Genomic DNA, 21,476 nt, shown 5'->3' with positions numbered 1-21,476 from the left:
CGCTGCTCTGTGGGGAGCCCCGCGTTGGTTCCCGAAGTCCGCCGGGAACAGGGCTGGCGCGGGGACGGTTCGGCTCGCCGTGGCTGGCGGGACCAGGGACGAGCTCACCCCCGAAAGCTGAGACTTGCCAGGAGCCTCCCCGAGAGCCCTCACGCCGCGGAGGCAAAGCAGTCGCTTTATTCCAGCTCCCAAAAACATCCCGTCAGTCTCAGGCGGGCGATTTTACATTGCATGGTTCCCTGGCCCATGGCTCTTTGGTGCCCGTCAATCGGGGTGGGGTGGGGAGTCAGGCTGCCTTGAGGCGCTGGAAGGATGGAGCGGGAAGACAGGCAGAGGAAGAACGTGTGTTTCACACACACACACACACACACGCACACGCACACACACGCACAGCGCCTGGAAGTACATTTTCCTGCTCCCCGCCCCCCCTCCCCAGCTCTCTGCTACAGCACACGGGCGGGTGAAAGGCTCCAGGAGAACAGCTCGCAGCTCCGCCCCCACCATGGTGTAGCTGTCCTCCTTCATAACATCCAAACATCTGCCTCCGGCGGGCGGGGAGCGGGTCTCTGGGCATCGGCGGAAATCTCTTGGCTGGCGAGAAGGAAACGGGAGAGATTGGCTCCTCCCGACTCCAGGGGAGGACGCGGGCAGGACTCTGGTTTATTCTTCTCCCTTCTCTTTCTCCAGAGCAGTGGGCTCCTTGGCCCACTTGGAATCTGTGCTCTCCTCCCCCTCGGCACAGGCCAGGGGGGAAGGCTGCCCTGCCGGCCCGTCCCCGCTGCCTTCCAGCTCCAGCTCCTCGAAGGAGGAGCCACTGGCGCCCGACTCGCTGTAGCTGTGCTCGCTGCGATTGTCCGGCTCCTCCCACCCGCGGCCAGCTGCGAAGGGGGACAGGATGGAGGTGGCCACCGAGGTCTCGCGGCTGTCGGTCGTGGCCTCCAGGCTGGCGGAGCTCGTCTCGCTCAGGGTGTCGGCCCCTGGGGAGAGAAGAGGGACGGGTTAACGTGCGGGGGGAGCAGGCTAAGCACATGGAGGCAGGGCTGAGCTGCATTATCACCCCAGTCAGCTCCTGGAGACGGGGGAGGGGGGTTTACGAGAGGGACCTGTTTCCATGGGACCCATTCCGGATGGGACCTCGAGGAGGACCCAGTCCAGATGTGCCCAGCTGGCCTGTCCCCTGCCAAGCCCTCCAGCCCAGCAGGCACCAGAAGGGAGCGTGCAAAGCAAAACCCGCTGCACCCGGTGGCCAGACTCCTGGAGGGCGGCTCATTGGGCCCCACCCCGCGCTGGGCAAGGCGCGTTCGGCCCTTCGAGCTTCAGGAAGAAGCCAGTGACCCGCGAACCAATTCCAGCCACTTCCTCTCACGCGGCTGCTCCCGCGCCAGCCCCGTCTCCCTTCCCTGTTGCAAACGACCCCCCCCCACCCCCGGGTCTCTTCTATGCCCCTTCCTCCCACCAGCCCCAAAGTGCCCTCCCCAAGTGGGAAGAGGGGCCCGAGGGCAAGGCTGGCTGGTGCGAACAAGGGCACCTCAGCGCCTCCGGACTCGCCAGGACCCCACGGGGTTCACGCGCGGACGTGGAAGCCCCAAATGGCACCAGAAAGGGAACTTTGGCCAGATCTGGCTCCGGGGGGGGGGCAGGAAGTGGCTCCGTGCACTGCCACCACCCCTCCCCTGGACTGGGGGAGGGCAGCGCAGGAAACCAATCGCCTGGAGGCTTCCCCCTCTGCTCCCATTGGCCAGAATCACAGCCAATGGGAGCGGTGGGAGGCGTGGCTCCAGGTAAGCACCTCCTCCCTCCTCATGCCCATGGACCACCACCCCCTTCCAGCATCCTCCCTGCTGCTGATACCCCTGCTCCTGCACCCTGCTTTGTGGCCAGACCCCACCCTCCCACCCCGCTCCTGCACCCCGCCTCCCGGACAGACCCCAACCTCCCATCCCGCTCCTTCACCCCACCCTCCCAGCCCGCTCCAGCACCCTGCCTCCTGCTGATTCCCTGCTCCTGCACCCCACTTCCCGGCCAGACCCCACCCTCTCACCCCGCTCCTGCACCCCGCCTCCCGGACAGACCCCAACCTCCCATCCCGCTCCTTCACCCCACCCTCCCAGCCCGCTCCAGCACCCTGCCTCCTGCTGATTCCCTGCTCCTGCACCCCACTTCCCGGCCAGACCCCATCCTCCCACCCCGCTCCTGCACCCCACCTCCCAACCAGACCCCACCCTCCCACCCCGCTCTAGCACCCTGCCTCCCAGCCAGACCCCACACCTGCCCTCTCTCTTGCACCCATTTTACCTTTTCTGCCCCAGCCCTGCCAAGGCCCCTCTGCCCCACAGTAGCAGGGCCGGCCCACAACATTTTGGCGCCTGAGGTGGGGAGCTCAAATGACACCCCCATGCCCCTCGCTTGGGCCAAAACTAGGAAAGGTCTCAACTCTGCCTCCTTCCTGTTCTACTCCTCTCCAGGGACGGCTCTGCCACCTACATCTGCACCAGCAGCAGACACAATGGTCTACACACGGGGGCCTAGAGGCACCCCCCCCCAGTCTGGCACCTGAGGTGACCGCCTCAGTTCACCTCGTGGAAGGGCCAACCCTGCACAGCAGCCCCTCCTGCCCCAGCCCTGCCGACACCCCTCCACCCCACAGCACCTCTCCCGCCCCAGCCCTGCCGACACCCCTCCACCCCACAGCACCTCTGCCGCCCCAGCCCTGCCGACACCCATCCACCCCACAGCACCTCTGCCGCCCCAGCCCTGCCGACACCCCTCCACCCCACAGCACCTCTGCCGCCCCAGCCCTGCCGACACCCATCCACCCCACAGCACCTCTCCCGCCCCAGGCCTGCCGACACCCCTCCACCCCACAGCACCTCTCCCCCCCAGCCCTGCCGACACCCCTCCACCCCACAGCACCTCTCCCGCCCCAGGCCTGCCGACACCCATCCACCCCACAGCACCTCTCCCGCCCCAGGCCTGCCGACACCCATCCACCCCACAGCACCTCTCCCGCCCCAGGCCTGCCGACACCCCTCCACCCTACGACACCTCTCCCGCCCCAGCCCTGCCGACACCCCTCCACCCCACGACACCTCTCCTGCTCCAGCCCTGCCGACACCCCTCCACCCCACGACGCCTCTCCCGCCCCAGCCCTGCCAACACCCCTCCACCCCACAGCACCTCTCCCGCCCCAGCCCTGCCGACACCCCTCCACCCCACAGCACCTCTCCCGCCCCAGGCCTGCCGACTCCCCTCCAGCCCACAGCACCTCTCCCGCCCCAGGCCTGCCAACACCCCTCCACCCCACGACACCTCTCCCGCCCCAGCCCTGCCGACACCCCTCCACCCCACGACACCTCTCCCGCCCCAGCCCTGCCACCACCCCTCCACCCCACGACGCCTCTCCCGCCCCAGCCCTGCCAACACCCCTCCACCCCACAGCACCTCTTCTGCCCCAGACCTGCCAACGCCCCCCCCGCCCCACGACGCCTCTCCCGCCCCAGCCCTGCCGACACCCCTCCACCCCACAGCACCTCTCCCGCCCCAGCCCTGCCGACACCCCTCCACCCCACAGCACCTCTGCCGCCCCAGCCCTGCCGACACCCCTCCACCCCACAGCACCTCTCCCGCCCCAGGCCTGCCGACACCCCTCCACCCCACAGCACCTCTCCCGCCCCAGCCCTGCCGACACCCCTCCACCCCACAGCACCTCTCCCGCCCCAGGCCTGCCGACACCCCTCCACCCCACAGCACCTCTCCCGCCCCAGCCCTGCCAATGCCCCCCCGCCCCACAGCACCTCTCCCGCCCCAGCCCTGCCGACACCCCTCCACCCCACGACACCTCTCCTGCCCCAGCCCTGCCGACACCCCTCCACCCCACGACACCTCTCCTGCCCCAGCCCTGCCGACACCCCTCCACCCCACGACACCTCTCCCGCCCCAGGCCTGCCGACACCCCTCCACCCCACGACACCTCTCCCGCCCCAGCCCTGCCGACACCCCTCCACCCCACGACACCTCTCCCGCCCCAGCCCTGCCAACACCCCTCCACCCCACGGCACCTCTCCTGCCCCAGGCCTGCCGACACCCCTCCACCCCACAGCACCTCTCCTGCCCCAGCCCTGCCGACACCCCTCCACCCCACAGCACCTCTCCCGCCCCAGCCCTGCCGACACCCCTCCACCCCACAGCACCTCTCCCGCCCCAGCCCTGCCGACACCCCTCCACCCCACAGCACCTCTCCCGCCCCAGCCCTGCTGACACCCCTCCACCCCACAGCACCTCTCCCGCCCCAGCCCTGCTGACTCCCCTCCAGCCCACAGCACCTCTCCCGCCCCAGGCCTGCCAACACCCCTCCACCCCACGACACCTCTCCCGCCCCAGCCCTGCCGACACCCCTCCACCCCACAACACCTCTCCTGCCCCAGCCCTGCCAACACCCCTCCACCCCACAGCACCTCTCCTGCCCCAGCCCTGCCAATGCCCCCCTGCCCCACAGCACCTCTCCACCCCACAGCAGCCCCTCCCGCCCCAGCCCTCCATCCCCCAAGCCAGAGGACTTGGCAGCACAGAGCCGGGCTCCCTTGCGGTGGCAGCAATGCCGCGTTCCTGGGCTTGGCCGCTCCCTTCACCCCCTCGCCCGCCCGCCCGCCTCCACAAAGAGCCGAGCCGCGAGCCCTGGAGCTGCGAGCACTTTCAAAGGCTGCTTGTTCCCGGCGTGCACGGAGCACTCGGCCCAGCTGCCGCAGTCCCACTAAGGCAGCCCCCGACCCCCTCCCGCAGCTCTGCCTCTCGCACGGGGCCGGCCTGCCTAGTGCCCCCCCCAGCGCTGGGCACCCCCAGGCCGCTGAGCACAAGCGAGGTTGTTTCCGCACCGGTGCGCTAAGTGCAGGCCCTTTCGGCCCGGCGCTGCCCTCCGAGAAGGAGGCCGCACATGGCCACGCACGGGCCTGCCCCTCGCAGGGCTGTCTGCCGTGCCACACGGGGTGTGGGGGGGAGACAAGCGGGGAAGGGAGAAAGGGGCAGATCAGGTTCATGGGGGGACCCCTGGACACACCCACGGGTGCAGACAGAGCCGGGGGAGGTGGGACGGCAGAGCCTGCATTCGCATCAGGTCTCTTGTGCCTTTTGGGGAAATAGGCGTGTCCTCGGGGAAGCGATTAACTGATGTATCTCAGAGAAAGGAAGCCAAGGCAGGCGGCTGGGGCTAGAGACCGCAGGCAGGGAGCCGTGCGCTCTCGGGGGGGGGGGGACGACTGCATTCCAAGCCCACCCCTGCCAGTGACTCCTGATGCCCTCAAACACATCCCTTTCCAGCCTCACTTCCCCATCACTCCCCCCGGGGGACGCTAGCGTGCACCGAACACTCGGAAACACCACCCCTTGCGAGCCGCAAATAGGGAACCCGAGCACCAAGGCACCCCACATTTGGGCACGTCGGTAGATTCCATGCCTCAGTTTCCCAGCTAGAAAAGGGATTGATAACACTTGGCTATCTCCCACAGGAGTCAGAATAATACATTCATTAGTGTTAGCGAGGCCGCTGGATAGCAGAGAAGGGAAAAGCGCGTGAGAAAGGAATAATCCCAGGTATGGATGGTGTGGAAGAAAGAAGGTAAAGGACCACTCATTGCATGAGGAGAATAAAAGGAAATGGATCCAGTGGGGGAAAAAGAGGACGTGATCAGTCAATTAAATCCTGTAGTCGTATATGCACCCGGGGCAGAGTTAAGGGTACAGGGCAACCTTAATTCTGGCAATTTCTGATTTTTGAGCGCTTGCCTTTTCCAATATTCTTTTAGCTCAGTTTTTAATGTTATTTTTTTACACCACACACACACACACATTCCAGGACATACCAATACGCATGCTAGTTTGAGGGGATCGCGGGGCAGAAGTTCAGGTGCCATGGCGTAAATGCGAAAGCGATCACAGCTGCGACAGGATGAAACTGACGTCTCTGCCGTGCGGTTAGGTCCAATGGGCTGCTCCTGTCGCCAGCCACAGCCAGACTTCCTCCCACATCCTCATCTCCCCCGCCCAACCCTGCAGCGGCTGCCAAAGAGCCCCCAGGCATTGCTCCGGCTCACCCTTTCCCCAGCACGAGAGTCTGGGCTCCAGCAGAGACCCGGGTCCTTTAAAAGTCTCCCCCACCCGATCCTCCCAGCCAGCAGATTGGCCAGTAGCTCCCACGCTGGCTGCAGCGAGGCCCAGGCCAGTACAGTCGACGGAGGCCACAGGAGTGATTCAGCCCCTCGGAGACCGGCTCTGGCTCCTCGGAGGGGAGCGGAACTCACCCAGGGAAAGGGCCGCGCTCCCACCCCCAGCTGAGAGGTGAGGCTGGGCCGTGGGGCCTTGGGAACCCTTGCTCCTGAATTTACCTTGAAGCCCAGGAAAGAATCACCAGTCAGAGCGCTGGGATGGGCACGGCCTGGCACAGGGCAAGGTGCCCAGCACCGGAGCAGCTGGCAGTCGAGGGGCAGGCTGAGCGGTGCCCAGGGCCGGAGGGAGCAGGTCTAGACTGGGGTGCCTTGCTACAGTGGTGAGGAGCTCAGAGCTGAGGGGTGCTGGTCCAGACTGGGGTGCATTGGCACAACTTGAGGGTGCGGGGGGGGTGCATTGGCACAGCTGGGGGGTGCCCGGTGGGATGGATTGGCACAGCTGGGAGGTCCGGAGGGGTGCATTGGCACATCTGGGGGTGCCCGGAGGGGTGGATTGGCACAGCTGCGGGGGTCCAGGGGGGTGCACTGGCACATCTGGGGGTGCCCGGAGGGGTACATTGGCACAGCTGGGGGGTGCTTGGGGGGGTGTGTTGGCACAGCTGGGGGGTACCCAGGGGGTGCATTGGCACATCTGGGGGTGCCCGGAGGGGTGCATTGGCACAGCTGGGGGGATCCAGGGGGTGCACTGGCACATCTGAGGGTGTCCAGAGGGGTGGATTGGCACATCTGAGGGGTGCCGGGGGGGGTGCATTGGCACATCTGGGGGTGCCCGGAGGGGTGCATTGGCGCAGCTGGGAGGTATCTGGGGGGGTGCGTTGGCACAGCTGGGAGGTATCTGGGGGGGTGCATTGGCACAGCTGGGGGGTGCCCAGGGATGCATTGGCACAGCTGGGGGGTGCCGGGGGTGCATTGGCACAGCTGGGGGGTGCCCGGGGCAGGGTGCATTGGCACAGCTGGGGGGTGCCGGGGGTGCATTGGCACATCTGCAGACGGACGCCGGCTTCGCACCGCTCATCCCCTGCCTGGCTCTTAAGGGGCGCGACGGCAGCGTCTCCTTCAGCGCCGCTTTGCTTTCTGCTGCTGTCTCGGGCTGCCCGCCCTGGCCCCTCCCACTGAAATCCCACCCGTAACTGCTGTGCCCGGGGCCCCCCTGGAGCGACAGCGCAGCCGGGAGCGGCTCAGGGCGCAGAGCCCAGCGTGTGTCCCAGGGACAGCAGCACCACCCCCTGCCCCTTCCCGGGGGCCAAGTGCCCAGCAAGGCCGGGCAGCCCAAAACCTCTAGCCCCCCAGCCTTGGAGATGGGCCCCAGGAGACCGAGCGGGCCGGCCTTCGGACAGGGGAGGCTGCAGCTGCCCCCCACGAAGAAAAAGTTACATCAAAAATCACCCCTCACGGAGCACTTCCCCCTTGGGGCCTTGCTTGGGACCGGCTCGCTGGCTCTAGCCAGGCACCCTCGGGCCCTGAGCGAGGGATCCTGCTGCGCCTGTCCTCAGGGAGCTGTCTGCACGAGAGCGGGGCCTCGCCCCCGATCACCATCTCTGCCGGCAGCCCCTTGGCCAGCCCACCGGCTCCATCCTCCACAAGCCCTTCCCCCCCCCAGGTCCACGTCTGCATCCCAACCCCTCCCCTCCCCCCGGTCCACGTCTGCAATCCAAAGCCCACCCCGGCCACGGTCCGACCACTGCAGAAGAGAGACCAAGCAGGTCGGGTCCTAAACAGACACAGCACCGGCCCCAGGCAACAGGCTGGCTGGCAAAACCTGCCCGGGCACGGGGATCGTTGTGTCCAACGTCACCGAGTTAAGCCCGGGGGTGGTGCTGCTGTCCCATGGGGTACGGGGGCGGGGCGGACTGCCCACGTGCTGAAGCAACCCCGGGAGAGCGCCCCATGCTGGAGCCAACCCCATTCCTTCTCTCTGGGGAACCTGGCGCTGCCACGGGGCAGCCTGGTGGGCTGGATCCGGCTTGCCGGGGAAGGAAAGAACTGCATGAACTTTGAGCTCTGCCTCCAAGCTGGCCTGGAGGCTTTCCCGGCTCTGCCACTGCCTCCGCATGTGCCCTTGGGCACGTCATTTCACCACCTGCAAAAGGGACCGGCTAACACCCGGAGGGTGCTCAGAAAGTGCGTGCCGAGCGGCAGGCGTGAGCGCAGCGCTGGGTGGGACTCAACTCCCCACGGCGAAGCCACTAGGGGGTCCTTTTGAAGAGCTGTTGGCGGGTGAGCTGCTGGGCTGATTCCCCTCACGCCTCCGCCAGTTTTACGCGGAGGGAAACGGCCCGGTTTTGGCGGAGCAACTGCTCAGAGGGGAGGGCCCGGCCACCGCGTGTGACAAGCGCTGTGCACATGGACACGGCTGTCAACAGCACCACAGAGGCTGTTAACAGTCCCTGGCAGCTGTTAACAGCCACCCAGCTCCCTCCTCACCCAGCCCCAGGGGCAGGCGTAAACCTGGTGCCACGCGGCTCCAGCAAGGAGGGAACCTCATGGAGCTCTATCTCCCTGCGTGGCACCCGACCCCCCCAGGGCAGGGTGGTGTGACAGAGTCAGCTGGGCTGCGGCTGCCAGCCAAGGATCACTTCTCGCCCACGGCCCGGCGGGGACGGAGCAGCACAGGAGGGGGAGGAAGGGAAGGCGCTAACCCAACAAAACGGGCAGGGAGAAGCGAGGGAAGCAAACCCCGGCTCCCCAGGGCGACGCCGGCGCTATGAGCGGCCATGTCTCTCCAGCGCTGACGTGCCCGGGGTGGGGAGCGACTCGCCGCCGTGGCTCCGCTCTCCCTGGGGCTCGCCCGCCCGCCAGGAGCCGGTGAGCGCGGAAGAGACGCCAGCCCAAGGTGGCCTGGCTGCAGGCGGGGATTTAAAAAGAACCCGCGGGGGGGGGGGGGGACGGGGGGACGGGTGACAAGGAGGGAGGAAAATCAGTGGAAACTGATGTTGAGGGAGACGGCGAAAGGGAGGGTCCCGTGCGGCGACACCCCAAAAAGCCAGGGGGTCATTCCTGCCCCCTGACATGGGGACTGCCCGTGCCAAAGGAGGGGGCGCAGCAATCAAAGCCCCACCCGCAGCCCCCCAATGCCAGAGCTGCTGAGCACAGAGGGCAGGGGGCGGCTTCGTCGAATGGTTTTCTACAAACTCCCAGTCCCGCATGCCAGCAGCTTTCCCGTTCCCGCCGCCGCTTTCCGCGCAGGGACGCATGTCGGCCCACCCCCTCCCCGTTCAGCGGCCCCCCTGGGAAAGGCACGGCGCCGCTCGGCCGGTCGGGAGCTGAGCTCCTGACCGGTGCTGGGTCCCTGATGGGCCGACCAGGCCTCCCATTCTCAAGCCTCGCCCGCGTTTCTCTCCAAGGTACACGCGTCTCCTCCCGGGACCCAGGCGGAGCTGAAGCAGCGAGGCGAGTTCCTGGTGAACAACATGTTTTTGAACTTAGCGGAAATGTAGTTTCTCGGTCGCAGCTGCGAGAGCGTGTAGGAAAACCACACCTGTCTGGCTTTTTCCCCTTGAACGAAGGAATGTTTAGCAGGCTATTGCCATCCGGGATCGCGGAGCACTGTGCAGATGGGGGCTGGCTCAGCCCACAGTCACCTCCTGAGATGGAAACACCTCCGGGGCGAACCCTCTTCTGAGCGAGGACAGGAGGGCGGGATGAACTCTGCCCGGGATGGGGATCCAGGCTGAGACCTGGCAGAACTCGTTCCACAGGGGCGTGCGGGGCAGCTAGGAGCCTAGGAGACAAGAGGCTGAGGCCAGCGTGTTTCAGGCAGCGTTACAAGCAGCAGGGATCTACTCCCCTGGGTGTGAATTCGTGGCAGGCAGGCGTCGCTCGACGGATCTGAGCACAGAACCAGTCCACGCAGCTTTCTCCAGGCTCTGTTCAGCCGGGCTCAAGGAAGGTCCCAGAGTCTCAGCACCAGGCTGCTCTACTGCAGTGGATCTCACACGTGGCGCTGGGCAGCCGCCTCCAGGCAGGCAGCAGGTCAGTGTATAGTACAGGGCCGTGCGACACACCTCTTTTCACTGCCACTGATCACCAGGACAAAGGCAGCACGCCACGCACGTCTAAGCTTTAGGTGAAAGAAATGAGATGGCAACATGCAAGGGCCCGGTGCAGCTACGCACTCTGGTTCCGGTCTCGTGCCAGGGCCCGGTGCAGCTACGCACTCTGGTTCCGGTCTCGTGCCAGGGCCCGGTGCAGCTACGCACTCTGGTTCCGGTCTCGTGCCAGGGCCCGGTGCAGCTACGCACTCTGGTTCTGGTCTCGTGCCAGGGCCCGGTGCAGCTACGCACTCTGGTTCCGGACTTAGGAAGCAGCATCGGCATGGATGCTCAGGCTCTTCGCAGGCAGGGTCTGGCCTGCTCAGCGGAAGCCGGCCACTCGAACGGCTTCGTGATTCCCCCGGGTTTCCACCCCGGGGCCACCGGATCGCTGCACGTGTCCCTTCAGCCAGGCGTGAACCAGGGCTCTCCCCTTGTACATCAACGCCACTGCACAACCAGGCGGGCGTGGCTGCGCGCCTCCCCACCCGAACCACAGCGGGACGAGACCCAAGTGCCAGCCTGGGAAGGAAAAAGCATCGGTGCGGTTTTACCCGGGGTCTCGGGCTCCAGGCAGCTGCCCCGGCGCTCCTAGGAAAATTCCACCGCTCCGGAGCCCCTGCAGCCGCATCACTTTGCTCCACAGCGTGGCGGACGGGCAGGAGAGTCACAGGCCCGATGGGCACGTTCCCAGCACCCCGGCGCGTCCGATCCCGTTTGAACAGCCTCCGCCAGCTACTTCGGCAGACTGCGCAGGCCGCGGGGCGCCCCCCATGCCGGGACACAGCGAGAGCCCAGGACGGGCGGGCTGTTTGCTGCAGGGCAGCTGCCGTGAACATGGGCAGGTGCCCCCTGGAGGAACCCCACAGGTGGATTTACAGCAGGCAGGTCGGCCAGCGGAGGGGGTCGGCTGAGGCAGGGTGAGCAGCTTCTTTGGAAGTCAAGGCTTCTCCTGGGCAGGGCAGAACCTTCCCTCTGTTCATTGGTGCCAAGGTTTGGTGCTCAGCGGGGTCTGATCCCCAGGCACCTCTAAGCCTGTAATTAACCCCACGCCGCTCGGGTCCCTCCGTCGCCTGCTGGAGTCCCACAGCCTAACTCGGCCAGCCCTCTGAGCCTGTGAGCCCTCCCCTCCATGTGGCCAGGCCTCCGCAGTGAGGCCCCCTCCTCCACCCATCACATCGCGGCCTGCCTTGGTCTCTGCCGCCGCCGCGGGAAGTGCTGGAGCCGGCAGGCACAGGCTGAACTAAGTACCGCCGGGAGGGCCCGGGACACCGCGGGGACGCTGCAGAACGCCGGCGGAGCGGAGGGGACCTGAGGCCCTTGGCTGCTTGCTGTGAAGAGCTGGAAGGTCCCTTTCCCACTCAGCAGAGATCTTTCCCTGCTCCCGCGGCTCCCTCAGACACCTGCACTTCCTCCGCTCAGGGAGCCCAGCCCGTCCCCTCCCCTCAGGGCACCCCAGTTCCTGCCCCCCTCTCGCCTCCACCGATGAAGCCATCAGGTCTCTAAGCTCCCGTTCCTGGTCAGTGCACCTGCCCGAGGCACCGGCCAGCACTGCTCGAAAGCCCAGGCCCGACACCAGGACTAAACAGCCGGGCAGTGGCTCTTGTGTGCGGGACAGAACCGTGACTTTAATCCGCTTTCTCAGGGTCCCTGGGCTCCGATAATGCCCCCCCGGCCCGCACACAGGAGCCCCCTCCCACTATGCTGGTAACCGCGTTTTGAGGCTCTGCAGAAGGTGCTGGCTCTGCCCAGGGGCTGCTCCCTGCTGTCTCAGCATCTCGAGCCCCGAGCTGGGTCCGTGTGCTAAGGCGGGGGGGGGGGGGGGGGGGGGGAGAGGGAGCAGGCGGCCCCGCGGTTTCCGCCCCCGTCGGCTTTTCTAAAGTGACCCCCCTGTGATGCCAGGGCAGGTGCAGCGAGGGGCGGGCGGGTGGTCTGTGAGCGGCGTGGGCGTGCCCTCCTGCAGCCAATCACAGCCTGCTCCGGTTCTGTCGGCCCAACCCCCGCACATTCCCGGTAGGCAAGCGCGGGAGCAAAACCACCCTATTGCGGGAGATCGTCTGGGTCACGACACTCTGGCAGCCCTGGAGATGGAGGAGACCACTCGCGGACTCATGTCCCACACGGACATCCAGGGGAGATGCAGGCGTCCAATAGAAAGTGGTGGATGCATCTCCCAGGTCGCACCGGAGGCTGTCAGAGAGGCGCGTCCGGTACCGCGCCACCTTAGACCCCCATCAGCCCCTCCGATAGCTCCTCTAAGATTGCTGCAGGGGATGCGCTCTGGAGAGTACCCTAGCCAGCTGAGAGTCTGGAGTCCACACGGCCATGCAGGCCCAGTCCTGCAGATGCCGGGACGCCCGCAGACTGATCCAGCCGCTCTGTGTGTGGGAGTCGGTCCGAGAGTCCCAGGGGAGAGCTGGCCACCTCCCCTGCGCTGCTGTCTAAATGCATCTCACTCGCCTTCGCCGAAGCCTGCTGCCGGGACGGTGTGAATTCCCGAGCGCCTGGCTTTCTCCGGCACCCACTGTGACGCAGGCGCTGGCTCCGTGGCAGGCAGAGGGTGAAAGTTTCCGCTGCGCGCCGGGGTGGGGGGGAAATGTGAGCAAGTGAAAAGCAGACACCCCGTGGTTTATGCTGCTTCTCCAACGACACCTGCCCCCAGAGACGTGACCCCGCCCCAACGGGCTACAGAGTCGCCCCATGGCGCCACAGCAGTGGCTGCCCATCCTGAGGATTTGCCACCAAACGGTTTTCTCAACTGAAAAAAGAGGTTTTCAGAGCTGCCTGAGCGATGCATCGGTTCGGACTAGGACGGGCTTGCCAGGCTCTGATTGCTGGGAGCCCCAGAGCCCCCAGGAGACGGGGATAATTATTGGAACGAGGTTCTACTACAGTAATATGAGAGGTGGGCCTGAGCCACAGAGCTTGGACCTGGACCACCAAATGGGAGGGGCTGGCTAATGTTGAAGGATCAACCACGTTAAACCCTGGATGCGAATCCCTCCACGTGGCCAGGTTATAGAATTGGAGGCCCAAGGGTCTCCAGCGCAGAGGTCAGGCTTGGAACACTGAACTGCAGCCAGCTCTGGGGAGCAGCGGGGTAGCTCTCAGCAGGAGGGGGTAACCCCGCTGCTCCCCGCCGCAGCCTTTGCTGGGGAGAGGCAGAGAAGTTTGTCACTGAAAGGTCCGGGTGAGTGGGGGCGTTAGGGATGCCAGGGTAATTATTTAATTGCAATTTGGCTAGGGCAAAAAAAGAAAAAAATCCGCTCTCGCCCTGGTGCCAAAAGCGGCCTGGCTGGTTTCATGGCTCTCCGAGTTGTACGTCTCCACCAAGAGATGACACTCGTCCATCTGTCTGGCTCCATCTGGCATCTCTTAGCTCAGCTCCTAGGGACAGGGGCCACCTTCTCGTGCCTTGCGGGCAGAGGGCCTAGCACAGCGAGGCCCAGCTCTGCGACGGGCGCTCCAGCCCCACCACCAAACCAAGCAGGCTGCCAGGAGCACAGCACTCCGAACGCCAGGCCGGGCGCGGCTCCAGGACGGAGCCCGAGAGAAGCCGGCCTCGGACCGCGTCACCACGGTCGCCCCCACGCTGCCCGCCGGTACTCGGCCGTCCCAGGACCACGCGATCGGCCCCCCTAGGAACTGCAGCGTGTCCCGGGGTGCCCTGCGTTGGGCGCTCGGACGCTGCGGTGTTTTTAACTCCTGCATCGGCGCTAGCCACACTGCACTGAGGGGAGCCCCTCCCTGTCCCTCCCCTGCCCCCGGGTGGAGGCAGCTCGGCTTGCGAAGGGGGAGAGGACAGCGGGCCCGGCCCGGGTGCTGCCAAGGATGCTGGAAGATTCTGACAGGGAGCTGCCCCTGGAACGTTTCCCTCCCTGAGACATGGGGCGCTAGCCCAGAGTGGGGAACAGACTTAGAGGGGGGCCTTGGGTCACCTCCTGGCACAGGTGGGCCTTTCACCGGAGGTGGAGGGGTGGAGTTTACACTCTTGCTGCCCAGCCCACGTGGGTCATGGAGATAAACAGAGCTTCCCTCGGCGGGGCTGTCAATCCGGCCCGCGGCTTCCCCCCACGCCCGCCGAGGAGACGGCCCAACATCCTGCAGGGCTGTGCAAGGGGCCTGCGCCATCCCGGGCGAGGGAGGGTTAACACGGGAACACCCCGCCCCAGAGCGGCGAGGATTCACCGCGGCGGCGGCCTCCCGCGGGGGCAGAACCACCGGATGCACCGTTCTTCCTTCCAGCGCGCCGGCCCTCTCCCCCCACCACGCGCGGGGCCCTATCAAATATTCATCTCCTCTCCCGCTAAATAATAGATCAATGTAATAACAGGCCAGGCGCAGCTAATCACAGCTTTTCACACCCCACACAAAAGGCGCCGGGAGATGGGCAGGGGCAGGCGGAGCAGCAGGGGTGCCCGCGGCCCGGCCTGTCAGGCGGAAATGGCAGCCCAGGCCGTGCCCCGGCCCCTCCCCAGAGGAGGCGCAGCTGCCGCCCTCCCCTGGAGCAGCCACGTGGGGCCAGCGGCAGGGCAGTGGGCTGGGCGGGGGGATGCTGGAGAGATTCCAATGGCGCCTGTCGAGGAGACGCGCCGGGGTCCGCGGGGCTGGGGGCGCACGGCGCGCCCACGGGGCAGTCGGACCTAGCGCCAGCCTCTGCCCCAGGGGAGCCAGGGACTGGCACAGCAGGGGAGCTGCAGGTCATAAGTGGGGAGAGAGCCCAGGACTGGAATAGCAGTCAGGACGGAGCAGCACTGGCAGAGCAGTGGGGGGCTGGGACTGGAACAGCAGGGGAGAAGGGCGGAGCAGGACTGCGGGGCACTGGCAGAGCTGTGGGGGGGCTGGGACTGGACGGTCAGGGGAGGGGGGCAGGGCAGGACTGTGGGGCGTTGGCAGAGCAGTGGGGGGGCTGGGACTGGAACAGCAGGGGAGGGGGGCAGGGCAGGACTGCGGGGCACTGGCAGAGCAGTGGGGGGGCTGGGACTGGAACAGCAGGGGAGGGAGGGCAGAGCAGGACTGCGGGGCACTGGCAGAGCAGTGGGGGGCTGGGACTGGAACAGCAGGGGAGGGAGGGCAGAGCAGGACTGCGGGGCACTGGCAGAGCTGTGGGGGGGCTGGGACTGGCCGGTCAGGGGAGGGGGCAGGGCAGGACTGCGGGGCACTGGCAGAGCTGTGGGGGGGGCCGGGACTGGCCGGTCAGGGGAGGGGGGCAGGGCAGGACTGCGGGGCGCTGGCAGAGCTGTGGGGGGGCTGGGACTGGAACAGCAGGGGAGGGGGGCAGGGCAGGACTGCGGGGCGCTGGCAGAGCTGTGGGGGGGCCGGGCCTGGCCGGTCAGGGGAGGGGGATGCAGGGCAGGACTGCGGGGCGCTGGCAGAGCAGTGGGGGGGCCGGGCCTGGCCGGTCAGGGGAGGGGGGCAGGGCAGGACTGCGGGGCGCTGGCAGAGCTGTGGGGGGGCCGGGCCTGGCCGGTCAGGGGAGGGGGGCAGGGCAGGACTGCGGGGCGCTGGCAGAGCTGTGGGGGGGCCGGGCCTGGCCGGTCAGGGGAGGGGGATGCAGGGCAGGACTGCGGGGCGCTGGCAGAACAATGGGGGGGCCGGGCCTGGCCGGTCAGGGGAGGGGGATGCAGGGCAGGACTGCGGGGCGCTGGCAGAGCTGTGGGGGGGCCGGGCCTGGCCGGTCAGGGGAGGGGGGGCAGGGCAGGACTGCGGGGCGCTGGCAGAGCTGTGGGGGGGCCGGGCCTGGCCGGTCAGGGGAGGGGGGCAGGGCAGGACTGCGGGGCACTGGCAGAGCTGTGGGGGGGCCGGGCCTGGCCGGTCAGGGGAGGGGGGCAGGGCAGGACTGCGGGGCGCTGGCAGAGCTGTGGGGGGGCTGGGCCTGGCCGGTCAGGGGAGGGGGGCAGGGCAGGACTGCGGGGCGCTGGCAGAGCTGTGGGGGGGCTGGGCCTGGCCGGTCAGGGGAGGGGGGCAGGGCAGGACTGCGTGCAGAACCCCCCTCTCAGAAGTGCGCCCCCTGGCAGCGGCCAGTGCCCGCCAGAGCGCCAGCGGCTGCTCGGGGAGACCCGCCACTCGGCCCAGTTTGGCCAGACAGGTGTGTCGCCGGGGCGACGGCGCTCACCACTGAGCCTACCGCAAGGATCAGGCGGCCGTGTGCGCGGGAAGCACCGGCCTCCTCCCCCTCCGCACGGGGGCTTTGGCTTTGCTCGGACCTTCTCTTGCTTCCCGCGGCAGGGGGCAGGTCACGGAGGCGGCTGAGGGCTCTCGGGGCAAAGCCCTTGACAAGACTGAAACGCAAAGGAAGCTAATTGTGACTGACACCGGCCCCCGGAGAGCCGTCAGTCTCCGCCTGTCTCCCTAACGACCTTGAGGAGTGCAGAGCAAGGAAGGGAATGGTGCCTGAGGCCCCCCCCCCCCCGTGTTCCTGCCCACCCCATGCGCATGTTCAGCCTGTGTGCTGAGCACATCGGGTCTCAGACAGGTGGCAGAGCCTTTGCCAGGGACTAGACGGATGAGATGGACCCAGCAGGATCCAGTGAGCTCTCGGGCGCCCTCCAGCCCCGTCAGCTGGAGTGGAAGGCCCTCGGCACCGTGAGAGCCAGCTGTGGGGTTTTCCAAGGTCAGAGCAGTGGGGGGCTTCAAACCCCCGAGCCCTTACGGCACAGCCGCAGGCTGCTGGGTTTTGAATGACACCGTCCGCATCCACAGTCAGGAGCGGCTGTGCGGCACAGTCACAAGGCAATCATTCATTCACACAGACGGGGGCATTTTAATACAGCTGTTTGCAAAGAGCGCGGCCAAAGGCACCGCACAGGGCAGGGCGTGCGCAGGTAGGAGTGCCGCTCTGAACTCAAGAGGATGGCAGTTTGCCGTGTCTGGCCCCCGTGCAGTTCGAAGGCCTGGGAGCGGCTTTGTTAACATCTCGCCATCTGCTAATTGCATTGGACAGGACGAGCTCGTGATCCAGAAGTGACCTGGTCTGAGAATTGCAGCTGCATGAGAGGAGGAAAGGAAGGAAAGGGAGCAGAAAAAGACCTGGGGATACAGTGGATGAGAAGCTGGATAGAAGTCAACAGTGTGACCCTTGGAGCCAAGCATATTAGGGTGCAGTAGGAGGAGCATCGCCAGCAGATCCAGAGAAGTGATTATTCCCCTTTATTCAGCTCTGGTGAGGCCACATCTGGAGTGCTGCGTCCAGTTCTGGGGCTCCCACTACAGAAAGGACGTGGGCGCATTGGAGAGGGTCCAGCGGAGGGCAAGGAAAATGATGAGGGGGTTGGAGCACATGACCTATGAGGAGAGGCTGAGGGGTTTGGGCTTATTTAGTCTGCGGAAGAGAAGAGTGAGGGGGGATTTGAGAGCCGCCTTCAACTCCCTGAAGGGAGCTTCCAAAGAGGATGGAGAGAGGCTGTTCTTCAAGTAGCTGTCTTGTCAGAAACCAGTTCTACTAGCCAGATACACAGAGAAACGCTGGAATTACAGTTCATCTCCAAATTCAATTCACACGCTAATGGACTCAATCGTGATGAAGGGTGGTTGGGGTACTATCAATTTAACAGTCGCTGAAGGTGCGAACAGCTCTTTGTGCAGACTCCTACTCAGGAAGGATACTATCATTTGACTTTGATTCTTATCTGCTTCGTTTTAACTACCCAATCTTCAGATACTTACTGATTCCCTCTAGCTCCCTCTTTCCCCCCTCTCCTTTCCCCGCTCCCCCTTCTTTCCTATTTATTGTGCGTCTGAACATCCTAAACTCAAAACTCCGGTCATTTGAAGAAGTGGGCTGTGCCGACGAAAGCTCATATCACCATCTACATGTTTGGTTAGTCTATAAAGTGCTACCAGACCATTTGTTGTTCTCAGTAGTGATGAATGGCAGAATGAGGAACAACGGTCTCAACCGGCAGCGGGGGAGGTCTAGGTTGGACATTAGGAAAAACGATTTCCCTAGGCGGGTGGGGAAGCCCTGGGCTGGGTTCCCTAGGGAGGGGGTGGAGTCTCCATCCCCAGTGGTTTTTAAGTCCTGGCATGAGCAAGCCCTGGCTGGGTTGATTGAGTTGGGTTGGTCCTGCCTTGGACAGGGGGCTGGACTCGATGACTCCTGAGGTCTCTTCCAGCCCTGGGATTCTAGGATCCTGTGATTCTAGGAGATGAGACAGGGTCCAAGCCTGCCCAGTGTGGTGCCCCTTCAAATTCTATTTGCCTGAGAGGTGGTGGCCGGGGCCCAAACACCACTCAGGCAATGCTCAGCACCTCACAGCATTGGCCCAAAGGAAAGAGCTTGCTCCCCTTTGGTTTACATACACAACGCCCATGGGGAACTCGGCATAAAGCGATACATGCACGGTAGCTCAATGGATCGATCCCTGCTGAGAATCCGGTCCAGTAAGTGAGGTCTCCCGGGAACAGAACATCAGCAGGTCCCTCCCGCACAAGCCGCTCTACAGAGACCTTTGCAAAAGGGGGCAGCTGGAGAGAGAACGGAGGGGTGAGGTGCTGGCCCAACCGTCATCAGTATGGAGAAAACAAAGCCGTGGATCCGAACTGAGCCACCATGACCTTCTCCCAGCAGCTGTACGGCCAGAGACATTGGAGCGGAAGTCAAGAGAACGAAGAAACATGGGGAGCTGGTGGATCGTTACACTCTCCACCCCTCTGGGGGGCGGGGCTAAAGAGTCCACGACTCGGGATGAATTTGCTCTGCACAACGGCGGAGGGAGGGAAGACGCAGCCTATGGAAAGCACAAGGAAATCTTTCTGTCCGACTCACAGGCCCGAGTGCAGCTCAGCTGTGAGCACACGACAGAGAGGGCCAGGGATGCCCCGCCCCCTGGCTCCGAATGCCACGGTAATGGCGGGTGGGCAGCGTTGCAGGGAGACCTGAGAATGGTGTGCTTTGGGCTTAGTTTTTTCTAAACAGTCAGGCTGCTGAGAGGTGCTGTACTGAGAGCTTGGGACACTCCATCTCCACCACGGGAACAGTAGTTTGGGCTTCCCCCATGAATGGGCCTGGGGGGATCCCTTCAAGGAATCCATTCGCAAACATCTAGAAGATAATAAAGTGATAAGTAAGAATCAGCATGGATGTGCCACGAACAAATCATGTCAAACCAACCTGACAGCTTTCTTTGACACGATAACAAGCCCGGTGGATAAGGGGGAAGCGGTAGATGTGGTATACCTAGACTGTAGTAAGGCATTTGATACGGTCTTGCATGACGTTGTTATAAACAAACTAGGGAACTACAACCTAAACGGTATTATAAGGTAGGTGCCTAACTGCTTGGATAACTCAAGAGTTCCCAGAGAATAGTTATTAATGGTTCACAGTCATGCTGGAAGGGCATAACAAGTGGGGCTCCGCAGGGGTCCGGTTCTGTTCAATGTCTTCATCAATGATTTAGAGAATGGCAGACAGAGTTCTCTTTTAAAGTTTGCAAATGATTCCAAACTGGGAAGGGTTGCAAGTGCTTTGGAGGACAGGGTCAAAATTCAAAATGATCTGGACAAACTGGAGAAATGGTCTGAAGTAAACAGGATGAAATTCAATAAGGACAAATGCAAAGTACTCCAGAACAAGAAATTGCAGCCGTACAAAATGGGGATGACGGCCTAGGAAGGAGTATTGCAGAAAGGGATCGAGAGGTCATGATGGACCACAAGTTAAATGAATCAACAGTGGGACACTGTTGCAAAAAAAGGCAAACAAGATTCTGGGATATATTAAAAGGAGCGTTGTGAGCAAGACACAAGAAAAAATTATTCCGCTCTATTCTGTGCTGATTAGGCTTCAACTGGAGTATTGTGTCCAGTTCTTGGTGCCACATTTCAGACAAGAGGCGAACAAATTGGAAAAAGTCCAGTGAAGGCAACAAAAATGATGAAAGGTCTAGAAAACATGACCCGTGCGGGAAGACTAAAAGAATTGGGTTTGTTTAGTTTGGAAAGGAGAAGACAGAGAGGGGCTATGATAACAGCTTTCAGGTACCTCAAAGGCTGTTACAAGGAGGAAGAAAAAATAATCTCCTTAATCTCTGAGGATAGGACAAGAAGCAATGGGCTTCAATTGTAGCAAGGGAGGTTTAGGTTGGACATTAGGAAAACCTTCTTGCCGGGGTGGTTCAGCACTGGAATAAATTGCCCAGGGAGGTTGTGGAATCTCTATCATTTGAGATATTCAAGAGCAGGTTAGACAAACACATGTCAGGGATGGTCTAGGTGGTGCTTGGTCCTGCCATGACTGGAGGCAACTGGACTTAATGACCTCTCTAGGTCCCTTCCAAGTCTATAAGTCTATGCAAAAAAACTTCACCCTCACCCTGCCGCTAGCCAGCACTTGAAGTTTTAACCATCTCTCGGGAAGAGGGATGTAAAATCCCATTTAATTAGTTAACCAGTTACATGTTAAGCTTAACCAATTAAATGGGGGTGGGGAGGGGTTGCTCCAGCCAGGCTGCTTCTGAGCCAGGGTTGGGCTCTGAACACCTTAACTCTGCCCCTTGGAGCTATGAATTAAGAGTGTTTCTCCACATGCTCTCACCACGTTAATGCAAGCCCAATTTCTGAAAGCAGACAGACAAAAGCGTACACCTGTAACCAAAGTACACACATTACGTGTGCACAAAAACATGTCTGTCTGCAAACATCTGAACGGTCCGATGCTGTGCGTGGGCACCTAAAGCTATTGGAGTGCCAATCGAGTGCAACACAATACTGCAGTTGTCTGAACAGCACGTGACAGTACTGCATCACATGATCAGATCACAGACAAGCCAATCTAAAGTTATCCAAAATGGTGATATTTGAGAGTGTTTCCAAAATATTTGAGAGTGTTTCCAAAACCCAAAACTCTGAGCCCTGGTCTACACTAGGGAGTGATTTCAAAATAACGCCCGATTTCGAAATAATGGGCTGCTTATTCTGAAATCAGAACTGCTGCTTTCCAGGAGAAATAATGCTAATTTTAAAAAAGTTATTGCAAAAAAGCAGTAGTGTGGACTCTCCATTGCTGCTATTTCAAAACGACGACTCCCCAGAGTCATTCAAAGTAATTACTCCCCAGTGCTTCCTGGGGCTCTAAGTCGAGAGAGAACGTCCACATTAGGGGAGCCTGCCTCGGACTCATTTCGAGGCTTCCCTGTAGTGTGCACGTGCTAGTTCAAAATAGTTATTTCGGGAGTTACTATTTCAAAATAAGTTCTTTTGAAATCATGTCCTAGTGTAGATATTC

General features: G+C 63.2%; 1 protein-coding gene across 3 annotated transcripts in view; it reads right to left on the bottom strand.

Moving 5' to 3' along the window:
• Nucleotides 1-157: 157 nt before the first annotated feature.
• The window catches only part of TEX264 (testis expressed 264, ER-phagy receptor), a 105,359-nt gene continuing 84,040 nt past the window's right edge, over nucleotides 158-21,476 (bottom strand). For all 3 annotated transcript variants that reach the window (XM_075939470.1, XM_075939471.1, XM_075939472.1), the window contains exon 6: nucleotides 158-977. In XM_075939470.1, the coding sequence (XP_075795585.1) occupies nucleotides 661-977 (317 nt within the window). In that variant the 3' untranslated portion in view covers nucleotides 158-660. The remainder of the gene's footprint in view (nucleotides 978-21,476) is intronic.

The sequence above is a fragment of the Pelodiscus sinensis genome, chromosome 11 (genome assembly GCF_049634645.1).
Source record: "Pelodiscus sinensis isolate JC-2024 chromosome 11, ASM4963464v1, whole genome shotgun sequence".
Classification (NCBI taxonomy): domain Eukaryota; kingdom Metazoa; phylum Chordata; order Testudines; family Trionychidae; genus Pelodiscus; species Pelodiscus sinensis.
The sequence above is the reverse complement of the archived record's forward strand: the minus strand, read 5'-3'. Positions and strand labels throughout refer to the sequence as shown.